This window comes from Hibiscus syriacus, unplaced genomic scaffold (assembly GCF_006381635.1).
Source record: "Hibiscus syriacus cultivar Baekdansim isolate YM2019G1 unplaced genomic scaffold, ASM638163v2 tig00005294_pilon, whole genome shotgun sequence".
In the NCBI taxonomy this organism is placed as follows: domain Eukaryota; kingdom Viridiplantae; phylum Streptophyta; class Magnoliopsida; order Malvales; family Malvaceae; genus Hibiscus; species Hibiscus syriacus.
Window position 1 is genome coordinate 902,391 of NW_024062052.1, and position 26,980 is coordinate 929,370.

Genomic DNA, 26,980 nt, shown 5'->3' on the forward strand with positions numbered 1-26,980 from the left:
ATTTGAAGACAACAAAGATGTAGGAAGATGAAGATAAAGTAGTTCTTCATCGCTTTGAATATTTAGGCACAACCATTTTCTTTAAATGGCGGAAATCATCGCTTTCTCCTTCAAGAAGCCGCAAGACCTGTACCGATTCAATATTGCATTTCAAAGGGAGAATTAACCAAGGCATCATGATGAAGACAACGTAAAGATGAGCATTACCTCCCCCATTGATGGCCTCATTTCAGGGTTGGTTTGCACGCAGAGGTAAGCTGTTCTAGCCATCAGGTATAGTTGATAAGTGTCATAAGACTCCCCGATTCGAGGATCGATGAGCTCATGTAGTGCCAGCTTTTTGATCAATGGTTTTGCCTAGATGGAAAAAAATATTAGCATCAGAACAATGACAATAAGTAAAAATCGGTCGGTTCCTTTAACATTGCGGCCATTGAAACCAAGCATACCCACTGTCGCAGGGACGCATGTTGTCCTTCACTTTCCAGATCAATTACTTTTCGCCCTGACATTAGTTGTACCAGAACTATCCCAAATGCATACACATCTGTCCTCACCGAAACAAACCCATTCTCTGCATACTCCGGAGCAAGGTATCTACATGAACCAAAGGCTTCAGTAACACTACTTTAACAACAAAACTCATGCCGTCATCGGCATATCGATAGCTTGAGAATGAATTCGAGAGCTCATGGAAGTCCTATACCCTAATGTTCCAAGAATTGTTGTCTGTAGAGTATCGTCGTTGATCTTCCATCTAGCAAGACCAAAGTCACCAAGCTGCGCGTATACAATCATACAAGTTAACACTTCATCATAGAAGAACACAATAGAAAGGAACATCATTTACCATTGGAACCAAGTCATGTGTGAGCAGTATGTTGCTCGGACGCATGTCCCTATGAATAATAGGACCTCCACGGCATTCTTCATGAAGAAAACGCAAACCCTTTGCCGTCCCGATTGCAATAGCATGTCTTTGGTGCCAGTCAAGAACATTTTCCGGATTATCTGTGGAAATATCCCCAATTCCAGAACAGATGAGAAAACTTTTGATAAAAGAAATATGCGACGATAAGTATATAATTTAGTTAATTTTTGGCTCTTTACCAAATAAATGCCAATGAAGAGACTTGTTGCATATATACTCATATACCAAAATGTTGAGATTCTCCTTGCAAAAATAACCAAGCAGCATCACAATGTTCTTATGACGAGCGAAACTTAAGACAGATACCTCAGAATTAAACTCAGCAAATCCTTGGCTACTTTCTTGTTTCCGGACCTTCGCAGCAATCAGCTGTCCATCTTTAAGCTTACCTTTATATACACGACCGTATCCGCCTTCTCCTAGCAAGTTCTCCTCCGAAAAGTGGTTGGTGGCTCGTTGAATCTCATGATAAGTGAATGTCATAGAATCTTGGATATACAATTCAGTCTTCAGTCCACAAGCAACACAAAGAAGAGGTGTTCCTGAGTTTTTCTTGTGGAAACAACTTCTTCTCTGCCTTTGGATAACAGTTAAACTAGTATGCAGCTTGTTTTCTCCTGCATTTGTATCCGAAAGAAAAATACAATATATATAATGCTTGTTGATGCTGAAAAATTGCAAGCCTGCAGAATTACCTACCACATCTGTTTTCGGTTGAAATTGGGGTCCCAGAGTAGCTCCGACAAGAGATTTCTGACTGGTCGATGTTTTCACCGACATTAAAGTTCGATAGGGGCACAGGCTTGGACATGAAATAAAAATGCTTTTTTCCTGCCACCTCTGTTTCCTTTACAGTATAGTTTCTCAAAACTTCCACATTCAAGCTATCATGAACTAATGCAACCTTGCACGGTATCTGATGCAGGGGGATCTGAGACAGATGATGCTGAGCTGTCAGATTGCACGTTGATGGCGCTGAGATACCATGAGTTGGCAGATCAGCGCAAAGGCGGGAATTGATTGTGACATCTTCCTTATTGGGGTCGTTTTGAGTATGTTTCAGTCTTTTGGCCATAACTTTGGCTACAGGTGTCAGAATCGCGCATAAGACCCCAATCCGGAAAGCTCTTTTCGACGCGCACGCTCTCCACATTGAGCTACGCTCAATGTGGCCTTTTTTTCAACCTCAAATTCTGCCGTTTTCCCCTCCGAATCACTAGATTTAGTTATTTTTTACTATTTATGGTAATATTTCGATTGTTAATTAGGAAGTCAATTTAAATCCGATTTAGACCGGATTTTTGGGAGATTGCTTATTTTATTTCGAATTTCAATTTAGAGTGATTTTCGGGATTTTGCTATTTTTGGCAAAATTCGAATAAATACGATTTTTGCTATTTTTGGCAAAATTCGAATAAAGACGATTTTTTTAGCTATAACAGTCCGGCTTGTGGACTGCTTTTCACAGTTATTGATTTTATAATATTTTATTAAACCCTAGAGACTTTTTTTTCTCTGGTTTTTGGGCGAATTTTCTCTTGTGAATCGTCTGTCGGAGCTAGCCTACAGGATAATCACTATTCTGTCTGGCGTCAGTTGGTATCAGAGCTTCAACATCTTCTTGGGAAATTTCACCAGTTTCAATGGCTGGAGGTCGTGGTCGTGGTCGTCGTGAGCAGGTTCCGAATGAGGAAGCCCAACGCCGTGATCGCAGCGTTCAGGATGTGATGATTGCGGATTTGCAGAGGCAAGTCGCAGAATTAACCCAGCGCCTAGCGGCGCAGGATTTAGAGGATCGTGAGGCCTCTGATCACGATACAAATTCCACTTTCGAAAACCCATATCACAATCGCGCAGGATTCCGGGGCGTAGGATTCCGGGAGCACCGTGGTCGGGAGGAGCGTCATGGAGACCTCGGTTTTCGGGTCGATCTCCCTGAGTTTTCTGGTACATTACAGGCCGAGGGATTCGTGGATTGGATTAATGAAGTGGAGCGTATTTTTGAATATAAGGAAGTCCCCGATCGTGTGAAAGTGAAACTGATCGCCATCAAACTCAAGGGCAGAGCATCTGCGTGGTGGGAACAGTTACGACGTTCACGAGAAAGACAGGGCAAAGCCAAGATCACTGATTGGGAGAAGATGAAAAAGAAGATGAAGGGCCACTTCCTTCCCTTCGGCTACACGCAAACCTTATTTCAACGACTTCATGCGTTGAGGCAGGGCGCGCGATCAGTCGATGATTACACAGAGGAGTTTTACCAATTGGTCGCCCGGAACGATTTATCTGAGACGGAGGAGCAGATGGTGGCGCGATATTTGGGGGGTTTACGCCAGCCCTTGCAAGATGTCCTCAGCCTTCATTCATTGTGGAGTGTTTCGGAAGCATACCAGCGTGCACTTGCTGTTGAAAAACAGCAAAACAGGAGACCAGTGATCAGGAGCGATCACAACAGTCGACCAGTTCGCCCTCAAGAGTCCCGTCCTGCTCAGCAGCCACCGCAGGGTAATTCTAACCCTACTATTAGATGTTTTCGTTGTGGTGAACAAGGGCATAGGGCGACTGATTGCAGGAAGCCTGCTAGTCAAAAGGGCAAAAATTTGTTGATTGAGGAAAACGTGGAAGACGAGAATGAGGAGATTGGCGAACCCGTGTATGACGATGATGAGACTGATGATGTGCTATATGGAGATGGTCATGAGACTCTGGTCGTTCGCAAGAGTCTACTTACCCCCAAGGGCGATTCAGGAGACGATTGGTTGAGAACCAATATTTTCCACACGACTTGCACAGTTGCAGATAAAGTCTGCAAAATGATCATTGACAGCGGCAGTTGTGAGAATGTAGTGTCCGAGGAGGTTGTCCAGAAATTGCAGTTGAAGACGGATCGTCATCCTAAGCCATACAAGTTGTCATGGCTAAATAAAGACAGTGAGGTAACAGTTGATAGGCGATGCCTGGTGTCTTTTCAATTGGTAGAAAATATTTTGATAATGCTGGTGTGATGTTGTGTCTATGGATGCGTGTCATATATTGTTGGGTCGACCTTGGCAGTATGATCGCAGTGTCATTCATGATGGACGGAAGAATACATATTCCCTTAGCATCAAGGGAAAAAGATTGTGTTGGCACCCCGGCGGGAAGGACTTACTCCTACCCCAGTAACCCATAATACTAATCTGCTTTCTATGTCCAGGTTTTTAGATGAGATTGAGCATGGCGACGTGGTCTATGCCTTGCTACCTTGCGAGAACAATGCAGTAGACGTGGATACAGATTTACCAGTAGAGGTGCAGCGGTTGCTAGCAGAATTCTCTAACTTGATGCCAGAGGATCTTCCTCCTGGACTACCACCTATGAGGGATATTCAGCATCAAATTGACCTTGTTCCTGGGTCAAGTTTGCCAAATCGACCAGCATATCGCCTCAGTCCCAAGGAGGCCGAAGAGTTGCAGCGACAGGTGGAAGAGTTGTTGGAGAGGGGCTATATCCGAGAGAGTATGAGCCCATGTGCAGTCCCTGCTCTGTTAGTGCCAAAGAAAGATGGTTCTTGGCGTATGTGTGTTGACAGCCGAGCGATCAACAGAATTACAGTGAAGTACCGGTTTCCAATTCCCCGTCTAGATGATATGTTGGATCAGCTATCTGGTTCTAAGATCTTCTCAAAAATTGACCTTAAGAGCGGCTACCACCAAATCAGAATAAGGCCTGGAGATGAGTGGAAGACGGCGTTTAAAACGCCACAAGGGTTGTATGAGTGGATGGTCATGCCTTTTGGGTTATCCAATGCGCCCAGTACATTCATGAGATTTATGCATCAGGTCTTGCGGCCTTTTATGGGGAAATTTGTTGTAGTTTACTTCGATGATATCCTCGTTTATAGTCCGACATGGACTTCACACTTCGATCACTCCGTGCTGTTTTTGAGATGCTGAAAACGGAGTGCTTGTTTGTCAATCAAAAGAAGTGTTCTTTCTTCACTACTTCTGTGACTTTTCTTGGTTTTGTTGTGTCTACTGATGGTGTTCATGCAGATCAGTCAAAAATAGATGCAGTCTTGGAGTGGCCCAGACCAAGAACATTACATGACATCCGAAGTTTCCATGGCTTGGCGTCTTTTTACCGTCGATTCATTAGAAATTTCAGTACTCTGATCGCCCCTATCACAGAGTGCCTCAAGGGGCGTGATTTTCAGTGGTCTGAGGAGGCAGAGGCCAGTTTTCAACTGGTCAAGCAGAAGATGACCGAGGCTCCAGTTTTGGCACTTCCAGATTTTGACAAAGTGTTCGAGGTAAATTGTGATGCATCTGGCGTTGGCATTGGTGGTGTTCTGAGTCAGGCAGGTCGTCCGGTTGCTTTTTTCAGTGAGAAGCTATCGGGATCAAAGAAAAATTATTCCACTTATGATCTGGAGTTCTATGCCATAGTTCAGTCCCTGAAGCATTGGCGTCACTACCTAGTACAGAAGGAGTTTATTCTGTTTACCGATCATGAGGCCTTGAAGTACATCAATGGCCAACACAAGCTGAGTAGACGTCATGCCAAGTGGGTAGCATACTTGCAAGAATTCACTTTTACGCTGAGGCACCAAGCAGGGAGTTTGAACCGCGTCGCAGATGCCCTGAGCCGTCGTACCTTACTTCTCACCACCATGAGTACTAAAGTTGCAGGATTTGAGACGTTCACAGATATGTATGCAGCTGATCCTTCCTTTGGAAGGATATTTCAGGAGGTAACTGAGGGTCACCGTCATGATTTTGTTTTGCATAATGGGTATCTGTTTCGTGGATTACAATTGTGCATTCCAGATTGTTCATTGAGGCAGCAAATTATAAGTGAACTCCATAATGAGGGACACTTTGGCCGAGATAAGACATTGGCCCTTATCTCTTCTGAATTTTATTGGCCCAAGTTGACTAGTGATGTGGCCCATTATGTGGACCGTTGTTATGTGTGCCAGCGATCTAAGGGAGTTCTCACCAATGCGGGATTGTACACTCCCTTACCTGTTCCTGAAGCTCCTTGGTTCGATGTCAGCATGGATTTTGTACTAGGCTTACCCCGCACCCAAAGGGCCTCTGATTCTATCTTTGTTGTGGTTGACAGGTTTTCCAAGATGGCTCATTTTGTAGCTTGCAGAAAGACTATGGATGCTGACCGGATTGCCCATCTCTATTTCAAGGAGATTGTGCGTTTACATGGTGTTCCTCGATCCATCACTTCAGATCGTGATACTAAGTTCATCAGTCATTTCTGGAAGAGCCTGTGGGGGAAACTGGGAACGCAGTTGAATTTCAGTAGCGCCTACCACCCCCAGACGGATGGCCAGACTGAGGTGGTGAACCGAAGTTTGGGAAACCTTTTAAGGTGTTTGGCAGGAACGAAGCCGAAGCAGTGGGATTTGGCATTGCCTCAGGCAGAATTTGCCTACAACAGATCAAAAAACAGAACCACAGGTTTAAGCCCATTTGAGATTGTCTATGGTCAGAACCCATCCGGGGTGTTGGACTTAGCCCCTATTCCACGTATAGGACGTTTCAGTCCTAAAGCAGATGAGATGGCAAAGTATCTTCGGGGTATCCATGAGCAGGTGAAACAGACCATTCATGAGAGCAATACCAAGTACAAGACTCGGGTCGACAATCATCGTCGTCAGGTACTTTTTGATGTTGGTGATTTTGTTTGGGCTGTATTAACTCGTGATCGTTTTCCTGTTGGTGAGTATAATAAGCTTAAGGATCGGAAGATTGGACCTTGTGAGGTCGTGCAGAAGATCAATGATAATGCTTACAGGTTGCGACTTCCCAGTCACTTGAAGACTTCTGATGTCTTTAATGTGAAGCACCTGAGTCATTGTTTTGTGGATCCTGATGACACTACTCTGAACTCGAGGACGAGTTCTTTCCAACCCGGGGCGACTGATGCAGGGGGATCTGAGACAGATGATGCTGAGCTGTCAGATTGCACGTTGATGGCGCTGAGATACCATGAGTTGGCAGATCAGCGCAAAGGCGGGAATTGATTGTGACATGTTCCTTATTGGGGTCGTTTTGAGTATGTTTCAGTCTTTTGGCCATAACTTTGGCTACAGGTGTCAGAATCGCGCATAAGACCCCAATCCGGAAAGCTCTTTTCGACGCGCACGCTCTCCACATTGAGCTACGCTCAATGTGGCCTTTTTTTCAACCTCAAATTCTGCCGTTTTCCCCTCCGAATCACTAGATTTAGTTATTTTTTACTATTTATGGTAATATTTCGATTGTTAATTAGGAAGTCAATTTAAATCCATTTAGACCGGATTTTTGGGAGATTGCTTATTTTATTTCGAATTTCAATTTAGAGTGATTTTCGGGATTTTGCTATTTTTGGCAAAATTCGAATAAATACGATTTTTGCTATTTTTGGCAAAATTCGAATAAAGACGATTTTTTTAGCTATAACAGTCCGGCTTGTGGACTGCTTTTCACAGTTATTGATTTTATAATATTTTATTAAACCCTAGAGACTTTTTTTTCTCTGGTTTTTGGGCGAATTTTCTCTTGTGAATCGTCTGTCGGAGCTAGCCTACAGGATAATCACTATTCTGTCTGGCGTCAGTTGGTATCAGAGCTTCAACATCTTCTTGGGAAATTTCACCAGTTTCAATGGCTGGAGGTCGTGGTCGTGGTCGTCGTGAGCAGGTTCCGAATGAGGAAGCCCAACGCCGTGATCGCAGCGTTCAGGATGTGATGATTGCGGATTTGCAGAGGCAAGTCGCAGAATTAACCCAGCGCCTAGCGGCGCAGGATTTAGAGGATCGTGAGGCCTCTGATCACGATACAAATTCCACTTTCGAAAACCCATATCACAATCGCGCAGGATTCCGGGGCGTAGGATTCCGGGAGCACCGTGGTCGGGAGGAGCGTCATGGAGACCTCGGTTTTCGGGTCGATCTCCCTGAGTTTTCTGGTACATTACAGGCCGAGGGATTCGTGGATTGGATTAATGAAGTGGAGCGTATTTTTGAATATAAGGAAGTCCCCGATCGTGTGAAAGTGAAACTGATCGCCATCAAACTCAAGGGCAGAGCATCTGCGTGGTGGGAACAGTTACGACGTTCACGAGAAAGACAGGGCAAAGCCAAGATCACTGATTGGGAGAAGATGAAAAAGAAGATGAAGGGCCACTTCCTTCCCTTCGGCTACACGCAAACCTTATTTCAGCGACTTCATGCGTTGAGGCAGGGCGCGCGATCAGTCGATGATTACACGGAGGAGTTTTACCAATTGGTCGCCCGGAACGATTTATCTGAGACGGAGGAGCAGATGGTGGCGCGATATTTGGGGGGTTTACGCCAGCCCTTGCAAGATGTCCTCAGCCTTCATTCATTGTGGAGTGTTTCGGAAGCATACCAGCGTGCACTTGCTGTTGAAAAACAGCAAAACAGGAGACCAGTGATCAGGAGCGATCACAACAGTCGACCAGTTCGCCCTCAAGAGTCCCGTCCTGCTCAGCAGCCACCGCAAGGTAATTCTAACCCTACTATTAGATGTTTTCGTTGTGGTGAACAAGGGCATAGGGCGACTGATTGCAGGAAGCCTGCTAGTCAAAAGGGCAAAAATTTGTTGATTGAGGAAAACGTGGAAGACGAGAATGAGGAGATTGGCGAACCCGTGTATGACGATGATGAGACTGATGATGTGCTATATGGAGATGGTCATGAGACTCTGGTCGTTCGCAAGAGTCTACTTACCCCCAAGGGCGATTCAGGGGACGATTGGTTGAGAACCAATATTTTCCACACGACTTGCACAGTTGCAGATAAAGTCTGCAAAATGATCATTGACAGCGGCAGTTGTGAGAATGTAGTGTCCGAGGAGGTTGTCCAGAAATTGCAGTTGAAGACGGATCGTCATCCTAAGCCATACAAGTTGTCATGGCTAAATAAAGACAGTGAGGTAACAGTTGATAGGCGATGCCTGGTGTCTTTTTCAATTGGTAGAAAATATTTGATAATGCCTGGTGTGATGTTGTGTCTATGGATGCGTGTCATATATTGTTGGGTCGACCTTGGCAGTATGATCGCAGTGTCATTCATGATGGACGGAAGAATACATATTCCCTTAGCATCAAGGGAAAAAAGATTGTGTTGGCACCCCGGCGGGAAGGACTTACTCCTACCCCAGTAACCCATAATACTAATCTGCTTTCTATGTCCAGGTTTTTAGATGAGATTGAGCATGGCGACGTGGTCTATGCCTTGCTACCTTGCGAGAACAATGCAGTAGACGTGGATACAGATTTACCAGTAGAGGTGCAGCGGTTGCTAGCAGAATTCTCTAACTTGATGCCAGAGGATCTTCCTCCTGGACTACCACCTATGAGGGATATTCAGCATCAAATTGACCTTGTTCCTGGGTCAAGTTTGCCAAATCGACCAGCATATCGCCTCAGTCCCAAGGAGGCCGAAGAGTTGCAGCGACAGGTGGAAGAGTTGTTGGAGAGGGGCTATATCCGAGAGAGTATGAGCCCATGTGCAGTCCCTGCTCTGTTAGTGCCAAAGAAAGATGGTTCTTGGCGTATGTGTGTTGACAGCCGAGCGATCAACAGAATTACAGTGAAGTACCGGTTTCCAATTCCCCGTCTAGATGATATGTTGGATCAGCTATCTGGTTCTAAGATCTTCTCAAAAATTGACCTTAAGAGCGGCTACCACCAAATCAGAATAAGGCCTGGAGATGAGTGGAAGACGGCGTTTAAAACGCCACAAGGGTTGTATGAGTGGATGGTCATGCCTTTTGGGTTATCCAATGCGCCCAGTACATTCATGAGATTTATGCATCAGGTCTTGCGGCCTTTTATGGGGAAATTTGTTGTAGTTTACTTCGATGATATCCTCGTTTATAGTCCGACATGGACTTCACACTTCGATCACTTCCGTGCTGTTTTTGAGATGCTGAAAACGGAGTGCTTGTTTGTCAATCAAAAGAAGTGTTCTTTCTTCACTACTTCTGTGACTTTTCTTGGTTTTGTTGTGTCTACTGATGGTGTTCATGCAGATCAGTCAAAAATAGATGCAGTCTTGGAGTGGCCCAGACCAAGAACATTACATGACATCCGAAGTTTCCATGGCTTGGCGTCTTTTTACCGTCGATTCATTAGAAATTTCAGTACTCTGATCGCCCCTATCACAGAGTGCCTCAAGGGGCGTGATTTTCAGTGGTCTGAGGAGGCAGAGGCCAGTTTTCAACTGGTCAAGCAGAAGATGACCGAGGCTCCAGTTTTGGCACTTCCAGATTTTGACAAAGTGTTCGAGGTAAATTGTGATGCATCTGGCGTTGGCATTGGTGGTGTTCTGAGTCAGGCAGGTCGTCCGGTTGCTTTTTTCAGTGAGAAGCTATCGGGATCAAAGAAAAATTATTCCACTTATGATCTGGAGTTCTATGCCATAGTTCAGTCCCTGAAGCATTGGCGTCACTACCTAGTACAGAAGGAGTTTATTCTGTTTACCGATCATGAGGCCTTGAAGTACATCAATGGCCAACACAAGCTGAGTAGACGTCATGCCAAGTGGGTAGCATACTTGCAAGAATTCACTTTTACGCTGAGGCACCAAGCAGGGAGTTTGAACCGCGTCGCAGATGCCCTGAGCCGTCGTACCTTACTTCTCACCACCATGAGTACTAAAGTTGCAGGATTTGAGACGTTCACAGATATGTATGCAGCTGATCCTTCCTTTGGAAGGATATTTCAGGAGGTAACTGAGGGTCACCGTCATGATTTTGTTTTGCATAATGGGTATCTGTTTCGTGGATTACAATTGTGCATTCCAGATTGTTCATTGAGGCAGCAAATTATAAGTGAACTCCATAATGAGGGACACTTTGGCCGAGATAAGACATTGGCCCTTATCTCTTCTGAATTTTATTGGCCCAAGTTGACTAGTGATGTGGCCCATTATGTGGACCGTTGTTATGTGTGCCAGCGATCTAAGGGAGTTCTCACCAATGCGGGATTGTACACTCCCTTACCTGTTCCTGAAGCTCCTTGGTTCGATGTCAGCATGGATTTTGTACTAGGCTTACCCCGCACCCAAAGGGCCTCTGATTCTATCTTTGTTGTGGTTGACAGGTTTTCCAAGATGGCTCATTTTGTAGCTTGCAGAAAGACTATGGATGCTGACCGGATTGCCCATCTCTATTTCAAGGAGATTGTGCGTTTACATGGTGTTCCTCGATCCATCACTTCAGATCGTGATACTAAGTTCATCAGTCATTTCTGGAAGAGCCTGTGGGGGAAACTGGGAACGCAGTTGAATTTCAGTAGCGCCTACCACCCCCAGACGGATGGCCAGACTGAGGTGGTGAACCGAAGTTTGGGAAACCTTTTAAGGTGTTTGGCAGGAACGAAGCCGAAGCAGTGGGATTTGGCATTGCCTCAGGCAGAATTTGCCTACAACAGATCAAAAAACAGAACCACAGGTTTAAGCCCATTTGAGATTGTCTATGGTCAGAACCCATCCGGGGTGTTGGACTTAGCCCCTATTCCACGTATAGGACGTTTCAGTCCTAAAGCAGATGAGATGGCAAAGTATCTTCGGGGTATCCATGAGCAGGTGAAACAGACCATTCATGAGAGCAATACCAAGTACAAGACTCGGGTCGACAATCATCGTCGTCAGGTACTTTTGATGTTGGTGATTTTGTTTGGGCTGTATTAACTCGTGATCGTTTTCCTGTTGGTGAGTATAATAAGCTTAAGGATCGGAAGATTGGACCTTGTGAGGTCGTGCAGAAGATCAATGATAATGCTTACAGGTTGCGACTTCCCAGTCACTTGAAGACTTCTGATGTCTTTAATGTGAAGCACCTGAGTCATTGTTTTGTGGATCCTGATGACACTACTCTGAACTCGAGGACGAGTTCTTTCCAACCCGGGGCGACTGATGCAGGGGGATCTGAGACAGATGATGCTGAGCTGTCAGATTGCACGTTGATGGCGCTGAGATACCATGAGTTGGCAGATCAGCGCAAAGGCGGGAATTGATTGTGACATGTTCCTTATTGGGGTCGTTTTGAGTATGTTTCAGTCTTTTGGCCATAACTTTGGCTACAGGTGTCAGAATCGCGCATAAGACCCCAATCCGGAAAGCTCTTTTCGACGCGCACGCTCTCCACATTGAGCTACGCTCAATGTGGCCTTTTTTTCAACCTCAAATTCTGCCGTTTTCCCCTCCGAATCACTAGATTTAGTTATTTTTTACTATTTATGGTAATATTTCGATTGTTAATTAGGAAGTCAATTTAAATCCGATTTAGACCGGATTTTTGGGAGATTGCTTATTTTATTTCGAATTTCAATTTAGAGTGATTTTCGGGATTTTGCTATTTTTGGCAAAATTCGAATAAATACGATTTTTGCTATTTTTGGCAAAATTCGAATAAAGACGATTTTTTTAGCTATAACAGTCCGGCTTGTGGACTGCTTTTCACAGTTATTGATTTTATAATATTTTATTAAACCCTAGAGACTTTTTTTTCTCTGGTTTTTGGGCGAATTTTCTCTTGTGAATCGTCTGTCGGAGCTAGCCTACAGGATAATCACTATTCTGTCTGGCGTCAGTATCTGCTTAACATATAACTTCAAGTCCCGTCGAAGGTGCCTGTTAAGATTGTAAGTCATGGTGAGAGGAACACAGAAAGGATGATCCCATGTATGCAGAATACAAAATATTTACCTATCAAGCACAACCCATGCTGCATTAGAGGATATCACCTCTTGTACTATAACATTCTTTATGGGAAATCCAGCTGTGATTTTAACTTCAATGCTTACCTATACATGAAAATTGATATGCTATATTACCAACATAAAGCACTATGAAATAAGTGGGGGCTCAGAATTCAGAAATTTTACTCCTTGGTTTTCACAATCTTCTGCACTTTGTTGAAGCATATTAACATATGCATCGATCTTCTTTGAGATTTCTTCCACCATGGCGCGGATGCTTATTACCCCGAAAGATTCGGGACATGCTTTGCTCTGGTAACCCACTACACCAGCCCAGAGAAGGAACAGAAGACAAGGGAACATAAAGGCAACATGTGAGTTGACATGTTGAATGAAGGAGAAATTATTTAAGACATGCACTTACTAGGGTGAGTGACTCTGTGCAGAACTCCAAGCATAAGAAGTGTGTCCCCGACTCGTAAAATGTCACCTCTTACTCGTAGATTATTGATGGTGATTCGGAGCTCCCGTTCGCTATGATCCTTGGTTGCATCGAATGCCATAACAACATGCGATGGTGAAGAAGGAGTTGTCCCCATTATAGCTTACCTTACATGCGATGGTGAAATGAAGGGTTGGAGATGGGAGTTGTGACTTGTTGAAGGGTTCCTATTTTTATTCTTCTTTCGTCTAGTACTGTGTGTGTGGAGGCATTGGATTTGGATGAGAATATATTGGGAACATTGTTGAGCATATCGAAGGAGATATACTTTTCGGATATGCGATATGACTTTACCAGAAAATTAAAGATGTGTCGTTTGTAACAATCTGAAGATACAACATTAATTTCAAGGTTTTGGCAAAATTTGCTTGTCTTTTTTTTTATTAGTATGGACTATTACAAGTGTTTTATATGCTTATATTATTGTATTTCAACAATGTCAAATTCACATACACTAAACCAGCAAAATGCTTCATCGACATCATCAAAATACCTATGTACATACCACAAGTTTTGAGAATTGAGACTGAAACATCAGCTTCATCAAACAAACATTGAGAAAACAATCTTTTTAAGGTGAAAAAAAAATCTAGACAGAAATATCAGAAAGGTAATCATTTGGATGTCTGATGATAGTTTCCCTGAGATTTTTCTCTTGTTCCTCAAGGTTTGATAGTGGACATCTCTAAAAGTGGAGGCTTCTCTGTTTTCTCTGCCACCTGAATTGCTTCCAATAACTGCACTAATTTTTTTCTAACGCATTAGAACTATGAAGCAAAAAATACAAATTCTTGCGATCAAACCGATTAATGAACTGATCAGTTGTTTCCTCACACTGTTTCGGAGCTGAGTTTTTTGTTGTTCACTCCACCAGCCATAAGTTTGAACCCAATTTCTAAATCTGTTCACAGGGTTCCTGACATTTTTCCAGTGAACAATTTCATCAAACTGGCGATACTTGGTTGAATCATCAGATATGGAATTGTGTCCTACTCTGTACGTAAGGGCCTGAAAGAAAAAACAAAAGTTTAAACACGAGGTTATAGTCCAGCTGTAATGGTTGTCAGCAATATTTGTCAGTTATCACGCAACGCGATCGACATGGAGATTGTCGATCAGAAAAGGGTAGCCAAGTTCCATGACAATGGATTCTGATCTGACCTCATGGATTTAAATTGTTGTTATGGTCGCATTTTCAATTATACTGCGTTCATTGTGTTTGTGTACATAACAGACATTACTGCAGGTATTGTTGTCGTAATTTTTTTATTATTTTAAAAAGAAACTGTTTTTTTCCTAAGTTAGAAACAATGGTAAAAGCAGCAACCCGTTATTGTCATAATTAGCCGCGATCCACCGATATTTAAATCTATGATTCTGATATCTCCGATTCCAATTAGAAATCGGCCGTCCACGGTTCAAAGCCGATGATACACCAGAACTTTGGTTCATGCCGACAACGTCCTAGAAGAGCTCTTGGTTCGTACAATTTCTTACGTGGTTGGCAATGGTTACTGGTGATATTTTGCGCTAATTCGCCAGTGAAATTAATAGGGTTAACTACACAAATGATCACTTATGTTCGTGTTTTATCCACTTTTGGTCACTGATTTCAAAAAAATAAGATATGATCACTTTTGTTTTTATTTGATTAAGATGTGGTCACTAGGAGTGGCAACGGGGCGTGGCGGGAACGGGTTTGCATTACCCATTTTGTCCTCAACACTTGCGGGTACAGTTTTGGAGAATCCACATTATATGTTTTCAGGGATTTTTTTATCCCCTAATCATCCCCTACGGATCCCTACGGACTTCGGTTAATCTCCATCCCAAAAATTAAACAAACATTTTTTAAATCCATATAACACCTAAAACTTGTAAGTTATATCATATTGTCTCAAATTGGTCTCTATATATAATATGAAAGTTTCAAACGTCATATTCATCTAACACCTAATGTATATGTACAATTTTAACCATTGCGGATTAGAATATATATAGTTGGGTTTTTTTTTAATCATAAATAACTTTTATTAAAATATATATTAAGGATATATAGGTAAATGACTATAAATATATTTTTAAAATTTTGTAAAATATCGAGGATCTCTACGGATATTTTTTGGGGATCTCCAAGTTATTCACACGGGTACAATTTGGTTATCCCCACGGTTTGTATATAGCAATCTCCATCCCCATCCCCATTTAAGCTTCAGGATAAAACTTCTCCAATCCCATCCCCGTTGATGAAGATTTCGGTTAGTCCCCATCCTCGTCGGTTCGGATCCACACGGTTTTCGATTTTTTCCACCCGATTGCCACCTCTAGTGGTCACTTCGAGATAACAACAATTAAATATTTTGATATAATCACACATTTGATCCATATTATTTACATATTCTCTCAATTTAGTCATACTTTTAATACATTAAAATAAATTTAATCCTCCAAACAAATGATGTCACATGTCATGTCACGCGTTATAATTCGATTGAATGACTAACTTTATTTTAATTTTAATATATTTATTTTCATCAATCAAAGAGTGGCAGGTGTCACCATCTGGTTGAAAGAAAACAAAGGTAAACAAATTGAAGCAAAAAAGATTCAAACATTGGTTATTTAGGAAACTAAACATGTATCCAACCATTAAGCTAAGACCATTGTTCGGTCTAAAATAGACAACACGGTGTATATATTTTGTATCTTAGTTTATAAATGCTTAAATTCATAATATTTTATATATATTAACTTAAAAATATTATTATATTAACTTATTAAATATATTTTATCATTAACTTAATTTAAAAATATTTTATTTTAAAAAAAAATATTTTATGTTAAAATTTATTTAAAAGTATGATTAAATTGATAGAATATGTAAATAATATATGATTCAATTGGTAGAATATGTAAATAATATGGATCAAATGTGTGATTATATCAACTATCACTTCACATATTATGTTAATTGTTAACATCAATTAACCGGTGATGACCACATCATAATTAAATAAAAATGAAAGTGATCATATCTTAATTAAATAAAAACGAAAATGATCATATCTTATGTTTTTTGAAATCAGTAACCAAAAGTGAATAAAACACAAATATAAGTGATCATCTATGTAGTTAAACCAAATTAATAATAAGTTAACAACAAAAGGTTTCTTTTTTTTCGGTTTTCTTTCTTTTGGGTGTATGGTAGATGGTATAATTAATTAAAATAAATATGAAGAACTGATGAGAAATAAATGTGGAAAAGAACGTAATTGGATCCACATATGAGATTAAAGTGAACTGAAATAGAAATCCTCTTGTATGTTCTCAACACGTGGTCATAAGGTAGGAGAGTAGATATGGGTATTGTTGCCATTTTCACAAGGATTCATCATTTATCAGTTTTGATTTGTTTTAAAATATTAAAAAACAATGCATATAAAATTTGTCCCGAAACAAAAAGCAAAAAATACTCCCCAAATTAATATTAAAGTGGGCACTTTATGTGTAGGTCGGCCTTGAACCAAGTGGCCTTCCCTTTCTTCTTTTTGGTCGTATGTGGCCTTTGCTTCTTTTGAAGTGAACAGATTATTGGACCATTTACTTTCTCTAGTACCATTTCTTCCATAAACATAATCAAATATAATTTGATTGTCCAACTATATATTTTTTACATAAAAATTAATACATAAGAATCACGGTTTTCTTTTTCAATATGGTAAACGGGGTAAATTGTTTAGGAAAATAAGGTAAGTAAAAATTTATTTTTAGATTTACGGTATTTTTATAGTGTTCATGAAACTCGTCAAGTCGAGACGACGAATTCCAATAAATATTTTTTATTTAAACTCGTTATTTTGAGGTGACGAGTTTAATAAAATATAATTTTTATTAAATTTTATCACACGAGGGTAAAAATTTGAATAAAAATATTTTTATTGGAATTCGTCACCTCAACGTGACGAGTTCCATTCACTGTAGCAAATGTCATAGATCTCTAAAAAAATTTCACATATCACTGTTGGATTTTTTTTTTGGTTCTACCCTATTATGCCAAAAAAATCAAGAATCACACCTAAGACTAATAACTGTTGCATACAAGTTTTGTATTTTTATCACTCTATTTTATAATTATTTGTTTATTTACTATTTTTAAATATAATACTCTTCCATAAAATATTTCGTAAATATTTTTTAAAGTATCTCTATCTATAGGATTACTAAAATTCATTTATGAAATACAGTTAAAAAGGAGATTTTGTTACTATAGGTAGAGTGATAAATTTGAATTAAACTTAATTCTTTAATGATTAAGTTACTCTCTGGTATTGAGGTTGACCCAGTGGGTACTAGAGGTGGTTTAAGTTTAGGTTGGAGATCGGATTGTCAGGTTATGCTTCGGTCTTTTTCTAAGTCTCATATTGATGTTCTTTTTGTTTCTGATACGGACGGTGTCCAGTGGAGATGCACGGGTTTTTATGGAGCCCCGGAGGAGCAAAGGAGAACAGAGTCGTGGAACCTATTGAGGCAGTTGAACAATTTGCCAGATATCCCTTGGCTAGTGTTGGGGGACTTTAATGAAATTTTATTTTCCTATGAAAAAGAGGGAGGGATGATACGAAGTGAACGGCAAATGGAAGCTTTTCAAAGTACTCTCGATGATTGTGGTTTATATGACGTCAGTTTCACTGGTAATTGGATCGCTTGGGAGCGTGGTATACGCTTGGAAACTCTTATCCGGGAAAGATTGGATAGGGGTTGGCCAATGATGCTTAGAAGATTCGATTTCCACTATATTCTATGCGACGTATGGTCCATTCCTTTTCTTATCACTGATCGCTTTTTCTTAACACAATGACTTATACTAAGGTTACTCAAAGGTGGTATTTTCGATTTGAAGCTTCCTGGTTGTTGGAGTCATGCGAGAATGGGTTCAGGAAATTATGGCTCGAGGCGGTCTGGGATGTGCCAGTTAAGCTTAGTTATGTTTTCCATGGACTTGACGAGTGGTTCAGAGATATATGTCGGTATAGAAAATCACGACACAAGCCATGCACAAAAGACTGATGGAATTGGAAGCTCAACAACTTACGGATGATATTTTGGTGGATATGGTGGATACCAAACTCCAAATGAATTTAGAAGCTGATAAGTCGAAACTCTATTAGGAACAGAGGGCAAGGGCTAATTGGTTGAAGAATGACGATAACAACACAACGTTTTTTCATAGGTTTGCTTCTCAGCGCAAACGTTGTCACAAAATTGAGTTTCTTGAATCGGATGGGGGGAACACAGTGGATACTGATCATGATATTGAGGAATAAGCTAAAAATTATTTTCAAGATTTGTTCGCATCTTCAGCTGAGCCAATGGAGGATGGTGTTTTGGATGTCATTCACTAAAGTATTACAACCGACATGAACACTTTGTTATTAAAACCCGTCACTTATGATGATGTCACTACAACGGTTAAATCTATGAGCACTTTAAAGGCTGCAGGGGAAGATGATAGCAATATTTTATCAGAGATTCTGGCATTTGATTGGAGAAGAGATTGATGCGTTTTGTGTTGGGGTGTTGTCAGGGTTGTAGGATGTTAGTATGGTAAATCACACGCATATTGTGTTAATTCCCAAGGTGGATAAGGTGAAAAATTTGAGCCAATTCAGATCAATTATCTTGTGCAATGTGTTGTACAATATAATATCAAAGATGCTGGTTATTCATATGCAAGGAATTCTTGGGGACTGTATTGATGAAGCACATAGTGCATTCATTCCAGGCAGGCTTATCTCTAACAATATAATTGTGGCTTATGAAATTCTCCATTCTTTTTTGAAGAAACGTGAGGGCCAAAAAGGTTATTTTGCTCTGAAATTATATATGAGTAAGGCCTACAACAGAGTCGAGTGGAGCTTCGTGTGGTCTGTTATTCAGAAAATGGGAGGATCGATTGATATGATTCAAAATTGTGTTTGTTCTGTTACTTATTCTGTGGTTATTAATGGGGTTACCGGAGATAGTTTTGTGCCTCAGCGGGTCCTTCAACAGGGAGACCCGTTGAGTCCGTACTTATTTTTATTTTGCAGTGAGGGGCTCTTATCTCTATTGAGGAAGATGGTTTCGAATTGGGTTCTCACAGGAATAAGGATTAACCGGTATACCCGATAATCTCACACATTTTCTTTGTCGATGATAACTTAATTTTTGGAGAAGCGAATTCTCAGGTGGTGCTCGGAATAAAGGAGATACTTAGAGAGCATGGTCAGTATTCAGGCCAGGTAATCAATTTTGATAAGTCAGGGGTTTTCTTTAGTTCTAAGGTTATTGATACAAATAGGAATGATGTTCGAAGAATTCTGGATGTGTTTAGTTCATCCAACCCGGAAAAGTACTTGGGGCTGCCTGATATTGTTGGGAGAAATAAAAGAGGGGCGTTCAGTTATTTGCTGGATAAATGTCACAGTCATATTCGCAGTTGGAGCGTCCGTGCTCTCTCTCAAGGGGGTAAGAAGGTATTCATTAAATCAGTTCTTCAAGCGATTCCCCTCTTCGTTATGAATTGTTTCTTGTTACCAAAAAGCTTTTGCTTGGAACTTGAAAGGATCATGGTAAAGTTTTAGTGGCAAAAGTCAGAAACGAAGATAGGCATTCACTGGTGCACGTGGGAAGCCCTTTGTCAGCATAAGGAGGATGGGGGTTTCGGATTCCGGCATATGGCGAAGTGTAACATTGCTTTACTTGCAAAGCAGGGGTAGGGATTATTAACTAATCCTACTTCATTGGTTGGACGTGTTTTAAGAGCAAAATATTATTCTTCAAGAGATTTTCTTTGTTCGGATCTTGGTTCTTCCCATCATATATATGGTGAAGTATTTGGAGTGCAAAGGGTTTGCTTCAAAAAGGGATGCGGTGGAAGGTGGGGTCCGGAGAAGCCATCTCAGTTTGGAATGACTGTTGGCTGCCCAATCGGGTGACTCATAGAGTGCTTTCCTCCTATGTACATTTGATAAATATGGTGGCCGATCTAATTGATGAGAGGCAGGGAGGCTGGAAGAAAGAGTTAATTAGGGAGGTATTTGTGGCAAAGGAAGCTAATAAATTTGGAGATTCTTTTAGCAAGCAGTAGACAGGAAGATTGTAGAGTATAGAGTGGGGAGAGACCGGGGGTGTACATTATTAGAAGCGGGTACCGACTTCTGCTACCGGAGGTAAAGGTCTCGCAGTCAGAGAAAATGATTTATAATGCTATATGGGCTACCTCATGTCAATTGAAGATTAAAATACAAGTATGGCATTTTTCCAGGAACCTCATTCCAACTGCTCAGAATTTATACTTTAGGCATTTGATTCAGAGTCCAATGTGTCCGAGATGTGCTATGGAAGTGGAATTGGGTTTACATGTGGTAAGGGATTGCGTCCTTGCAAAATCAGTATGGAGGGATTTAAATTATTCATGGTCACGGGTGATTTCGCAATCTAATTTGGTGGAGTGGCTAGGGTGGCTATTTTCTAACAATATAAGTTCTAAACATGCAGAGATTCAGGTGTCAATATGGGCCTTGTGGTATGCCCGTAATGTACATTTACATCAAGAAAAAATGTTAAGAAAGGAAAATATTCTTACCTTGATTCATTCCCAATGCAGCGATTTTTCCACTGCCAATGCTCGATTGGGAAATAATCTCGACTCCCCTGTGGTTCAATGGCGAGCTCTTCCTCAGTCAGCTATAAAGATCAATTTTTACGCTCATGTATTACTTGCATCAAAAGTTGCATGGTCAGGTATCATCATTCGTGACAACCTTGGGCTGATTCTAGGTGCATACAGAAGGAAGGTTTCCAGAATTACCTCTGTTTTCTTGGGTAAAGCTTGGCGGCGATTCATGCCATCGATTTTGCACAGGATCTGGGATTTCAAAATGTCATTGTGGAGGGGGATTCGAAGATAGTGATCGAGAAGATTTCATCATCGAAGTCAAATCGTTTGGAAATTAGTGCACTGATTTGGGAAGCTCGACAACGGGCGGTTGGTTTCCATGCCTGTTCGTTCTGCAACACCCCTAGAAATAGAAATCAGATGGCCCATATTTTAGCAAAAAAAGAGGGGTTGGAGAAATCGATCGGTTTTGAATTGAGGAAGCACCTCCTGCAGTGGAACTTCAAGCGGCGGAGGACCGTCGCTACCTGGACCCTCCTTAGATGACTTCCGAGGGGTTGAGTTGCTGCTCTCTTAGATTCGAATTTTGTTTCTTCGTTTTCTTCTTGCAAATCGCTCGTTCATGGTTTCCAATTACATGCAAGAAGAAGATATGCCGGCCATGGTTTTATTTTGCTTTTTGTTTTCTGATTGTTTTGATGAAGGTGCTTTCTTTTGATGTTTTTTAGTTTCAGTTTATTTATTTTGCGAGACAGTTGTACTTTGTTTGGTTTATTTAATGGCAGGCATTTCAAGTAAAAAATGATTTACTCTCTAATTTAATTATTGGGTAAAGTACACAAATGATCCCTCGATTATAGGCTACTACTCTATTAAGTCCTTTGATTATTAAAAGTTACAAAATAATCCTCCAACTATTAAGCCCTTCAATTATTAAAAATTACAAAATGATCACCCGACTATTTCTTATGTTCCAAATTCATCCTTTTTAGTTAAAAATTTGATAGTTGTCGAAGTTAGACGTTAATATAATGACTGGGATGTGATAGTCTTTTAAGATTCTATGATCAAATATTATCATATCACAATAAACATGTTAACATTCAGCTTAGAATATCATCAATTTTTTAATGAAAAATGATGAGTTTAGGGTATAATGAATAGTCTAGTGATCATTTTGTAACTTTTAATAGTCGAGGGACTTAATAAAATAGTACCTTATAGTCGAGGGATCATTTATGTACTTTACCCTTAATTATTTTACACTTGCATTAAACTTATTTTACCTAGTTACTTTATTAAGTCCCTCAATTATTAAAAATTACAAAATGATCACCCGACTATTTATTATGTTCCAAATTCGTTCTTTTTCAGTTAAAAATTTGATAGTTGTCGAAGTTGGACGTTAATATGATGATTGGGATGTGATAGTCTTTTGATATTCTAGGACAAGATATTATCATATCACAGTAAACAGATTAACATTCAGCTTAGAATATCATCAATTTTTTAATGAAAAATGATGAGTTTGGGACATAATAAATAGTCTAGTGATTATTTTGTAACTTTTAATAGTCAATGAAAATAATAAAACAATAAATTATAGTCGAGGGATCATTTATGTACTTTACCCTTAATTATTTTACAATTGCATTAAACTTATATTATTTTATTAAGAATGACAATGTAACAAAATTTTTGTTGTTGCGAGTAATGTAATAGTGTGAGTATGATATTACATAATCATGACTTATATAGAGAGAGAAGGGTTAAGATTCACTTACATAATGTAAAATTCTTTAGTTTGACACATATTTAGGATCGTTGGATGAGTAAAAACATATGACTGAGATTGACTCCTTGTTTTTTTTCTAGTAAATATCTTCAAATTTTCTATTTTTAATCTCAGTCATTTGTTTTCACTCATTCAACGATCCTAAATCTATGTAAAACTAAAAGAGTTTTACATTATGTAGAAGAATCTTGCCCTACACACACAGCGAATAAACACAAAAAGTTATATATATTGTACCAACATATAATAATAATCCAATATTTGGATTTAATTTTTTGGTAATTTATGTGTTTACTACCTAAACCATTAGTTTTAGTCCGTTTTAGTACGTAAACTTTTAATTTTTTAAAACTATACCTAAAGTTTAGTTTTTGTTTTATTTTAGTAACCCATTAAAAATTTAACTTTAAGTTTTGATTTTTTTTTTGAAAGTTTAGGCACTAAACATGTTAAGTATTTAACAGCTGGAAACAAAAAATTAAACTTTAGGTATAATTTTAAAAAATTGAAAGTTTAGGTACTAAAACTGATAGTTGAGGTACTCAATGCATATTTTACCCTTAATTTTAAATTTCTACTACTAAAACTACTAAAGTATCTCTCGTTTGATTCTAGGGTAAAGTATACAAATGGTCTACTGACCTGACTATAGGATACCACTTTTTATGTAATCTCTTGATTATTAAATGTTACAAAATGATCCTTCGACTATAGAAAATTGTTTTGTTGAGTCACTAGACTATTCATAGTTACAAAACTCATCCTTTTCTTTTAAAAAATCAACAATCATTTGAGTTGTATGTTAACATGACTGGGATATGATAGTAATTTAAGATTATGGGATCATATTTTACTATATCTTAATTAACATATTAATGTATAACTCAGTATGTCGTCAAATTTTTAATAGAAAATGATGAGTTTGGAACATAATAAATAGCCGAATGACCATTTTATAAATTTTAATAGTCAAGAGACTCAACAAAGTAACCCCTATAATTAGAGGACAATTTTGTAACTTATAATAATCCGGAACATAATAAAACAATATTATTAATCGTATATATTTTAAATATAATTTTTAAACTTTTATGAGGCTTAATAACATTTTAGCTAATTTTTATACATTTTGATTAGATTATTTTATTTTCAAAAGAAAAAATATACATAAACACAGTTTATATTTTATTGCTACGGTAACAGGTTTCATTCACAGATTCCCCATATATCTGTTCATTTTGTCACTACTAAAATCATTTGTTCTGCTCATTTCAAATTAGCGTAAAACAAAATCATGATTCATTTCCACTGGCTTTACAATATCCGATCTATTGTACGCAAGCATTTAGCATTCCTGGAAATATAATTTACCCATTCAACTCCATTTTCAAACAAGGCCGATGGCTGCCCCTATCAGTTCCCGTCTATGTCCATCCCTGGATGAAAGCCAAGCATCCCTTCCCGGTATGCCTGCACAAATACAAGAACAGAACCCAAGGTTTAATTGATACCCTCAACTCTAAATATTACTTTAACCAGGACTTGTGAACTGGAAATTTAAAGTAGATAAATTTCCATCTGTTTACTTTTTTCAACAGTTTTCAAACTGAATTAAATATTAGTACTACTTAACAATAAGGCCAGTGACTGCATTTACAGCAAAAGTTCCTCTGCTTCCTTTAAGAAACTTAAGTCTAAAAACATGAAATAATTCTCAGTTTTAGCAATTTAACATACCTGCGGCTGGTATTGCTAACGCTCCCGCAGCTGTTGCTGCTACCGGTGCTGCTGCTACGGCTGCTTTTGGTGATTCCACTGTTTATATTGGATGCACCGCTGTCACTTTCGCTTGACCCCCATCTCTTCTTCCACCACTCTTTATCTGTGCTCTTACCAGGTTCATCTGATATTGTTGGCTTCAGAGAAACACTAGAGGGGTTATAATTTACGTTTGAACCATTTCCCTTCATCTTCTTCTTGTTCTTGTTCTTGGACTTTGACCCTAAGGAAAATGGAAACACCATTTTCAGAAGAAACCCTTCATTATCTATGCTCGCACTTCTATTCATTTGCGGTTTTTTCTTCCCCTTCTCTTTGCTGTATGCATCTTCATTGAACGCGCCTCTCCCTTCAGCCTGTTTGGATTCAACAGCCGCATCCCGGTGTTCAACAAGATCTTTCAAGGTGAGTTCGAAACAAGACTCGGGCATCCTGCTAACCATTTCCATAAGCTCCCTTTGGCCTCGAGCGATGGCTTCAGCTTTAGACGACGGCGATAAACATCGGTAATTAATGTTCTTTCCACTCGTTGAAGGATTAGTTCCCCATAAAGGAGGAGTGGAAACTCCAGACTCATCTTCTTCCGTCAGGAAAGTTTGATCAGCTCCCACGGCGTTCCAACTCCTATAATTTTGACCTGTGTTTTTCTCCCTGGAGTCATACTTCGACAGACAGAGATCAGATTTGGGCAGCTTTGTGGCATGATCAAACATATTCTCTTGGGAAGAAATTTGGGTTTCAGGGCAAAGGATTGTTTTAAGAAATGGTGGGTGTGCTTAGCCTTTATCTTCAACGACTCTTTTAGTCGCCTTTATCATTTTCCTTTAATGGTGGAAAAAGTGGGTTTATGGGCTCATAAAAGTCAAAAAATTGTTGTAGCACTTCCTTTTCTCCATGTATATATTTTGGGGTATTTAGAGGAGGTTTTGCTTTTGTTTTCTTTTTATGCGGAGTTTTTTTTTTTCATTCCACTTTCTAAGACTTTATCATTCTTCACAACATATGATTTTGATAGGTGAATATTTCGATAAAGATTTTTTTGCACATACAAAAACTCGAAATATTCTCATATATGGACAAATGTATCTAGCACGCTCACTTTTTCCATTGAATAAAATGAAGAGTGTATAAGGAAGACAATCTAATTTAAGATAAAAAAAATGACAGAGAATGAACGTAATAAAAAATGTTATGAAAAGCGTAATATTTTCTTAACATTTTTTGATTATAAAACTTTTTCATGACATTTTCGATTGGCAACAAAAAAATATTAGGGTTCGTTTGATTCTAGAAAATTAGAAAACATATTTGGTTAATATAAATAAAAACTTTAATTCAAAACTAAAATAGTAAAAATGTATATTGTATATTATTTTTAAAATAGAAATAAACAAATAGCTATTAAAAAAATAAATTATACTATAATTATTAAAAAAATCATTACATAAAATCAACATGTGAATTATGTAAATATAAAACAATAAAATTGATAAAAAAAATTCCATAACACAATTTATTTTAGTTTATAATAAAAATACAATATTAATGCATATTGGACATAAATTAAATTTAAAAAATACACAATTTTTTTTATAAGCAATACACAAAAAAGTGTCATTAACATAAAAAATATGTTTAGTAGTAATTGAGACCTTTAAACTTTTGGAAAAAATAATTAATGTAGTCCCTGAACATTTTTTTGCGCCAAATATGATCCTTAAACTTAGAGAAAAAATTAATTTAACCCTTTAAATAGAATAATCAAACGTTGACAGTCACGAGGTTTACATGATAGTTCATAAAATTACATGGTAATCTAAAATTTTGATGTGGCAGTTCATGATACTGTTGCGGTAGTACTCGATGGACGATGATGTGGTAGATGTACTTAATTTAATATTAAAAAGTTTGATGAATTATTTAATTTTAAAAAAATTAAAAATTAATTTAGATTAAAAATATAAAATATAAAAAATATTAAAATGCTCAATACATTAAATATAAAAATACTACAAAATTAAATTATTAAAAAAATTAATTTAAGGACTACATTGAATGTAAAAAATAGTTTAAAGACCATATTGGTTTTTTATAAAAGTTTGAGGGTTTCAAATATCATTAAATCAAAAAATTATTGTTAGAATGATTTAAACTTGTGTAAGTTAAGTTAAAAATCTAGATATCATGTTTCATTATTTTTGAGATTTTCAAAACAATTTTAAATTATGTAAGTTAAGTTAAAAATCTAGATATCATGTTTCATTATTTTTTCAGATTTTTAAAACAAATTTAATGAAAATACTGAATTTTTTTAATGTTTTTATATCTTCACTTATTTTTCTTTTCATTTTCTAGAAATCATTTTCTAGTTTTACAACCAAACACGTTTTGTATTTTCTAAAAAATGAAAATGAAAATAGCCGATATTTTTTAAAACCAAACTGGTCCTTACGTTTTTTATAACATTTTCGGTTGTGTCCATTTTCTATTGTTTGTGTCGTACAGTTGAACTTCTAAATAAAATGACAAAATTAATTAAAGTGAAATTGAGATTTGTGGCAACAACGAGATTAATTATTATTATTAGAATTTTACCATATTTAG

General features: G+C 38.6%; 1 protein-coding gene, 1 long non-coding RNA gene and 1 pseudogene across 2 annotated transcripts; all 3 read right to left on the bottom strand.

Annotated features, from left to right (window-relative positions):
• LOC120199044 lies at positions 1 to 13,446 on the bottom strand (annotated as a pseudogene).
• Positions 13,447 to 13,581: 135 nt separating this feature from the next.
• On the bottom strand, positions 13,582 to 21,516 carry LOC120199040. The gene is made up of 4 exons (XR_005523415.1): positions 21,289 to 21,516; positions 20,995 to 21,205; positions 20,770 to 20,870; positions 13,582 to 14,150 (listed from the first exon to the last, which is right to left on the bottom strand). It is a non-coding gene; the product is annotated as an uncharacterized LOC120199040 (long non-coding RNA).
• A 2,298-nt stretch (positions 21,517 to 23,814) lies between these two features.
• On the bottom strand, positions 23,815 to 25,169 carry LOC120199041. Its single transcript, XM_039200251.1, has 2 exons — positions 24,335 to 25,169; positions 23,815 to 24,067 (listed from the first exon to the last, which is right to left on the bottom strand). Exons 1-2 carry the CDS (start codon positions 25,087 to 25,089, stop codon positions 24,022 to 24,024), a joined length of 801 nt encoding a protein of 266 aa, XP_039056182.1. The 5' UTR covers positions 25,090 to 25,169; the 3' UTR covers positions 23,815 to 24,021.
• Positions 25,170 to 26,980: the final 1,811 nt, after the last annotated feature.

Bases quoted from the DNA above. Each gene is read 5' to 3' on its own strand.
- LOC120199041 (XM_039200251.1), bottom strand. From the start codon at position 25,089: ATGTTTGATCATGCCACAAAGCTGCCCAAATCTGATCTCTGTCTGTCG. The intron at 24,068-24,334 runs GTATGTTAAATT...GTATTTGTGCAG, and splicing joins GTTAGCAATACCAGCCGCAG to GCATACCGGGAAGGGATGCT.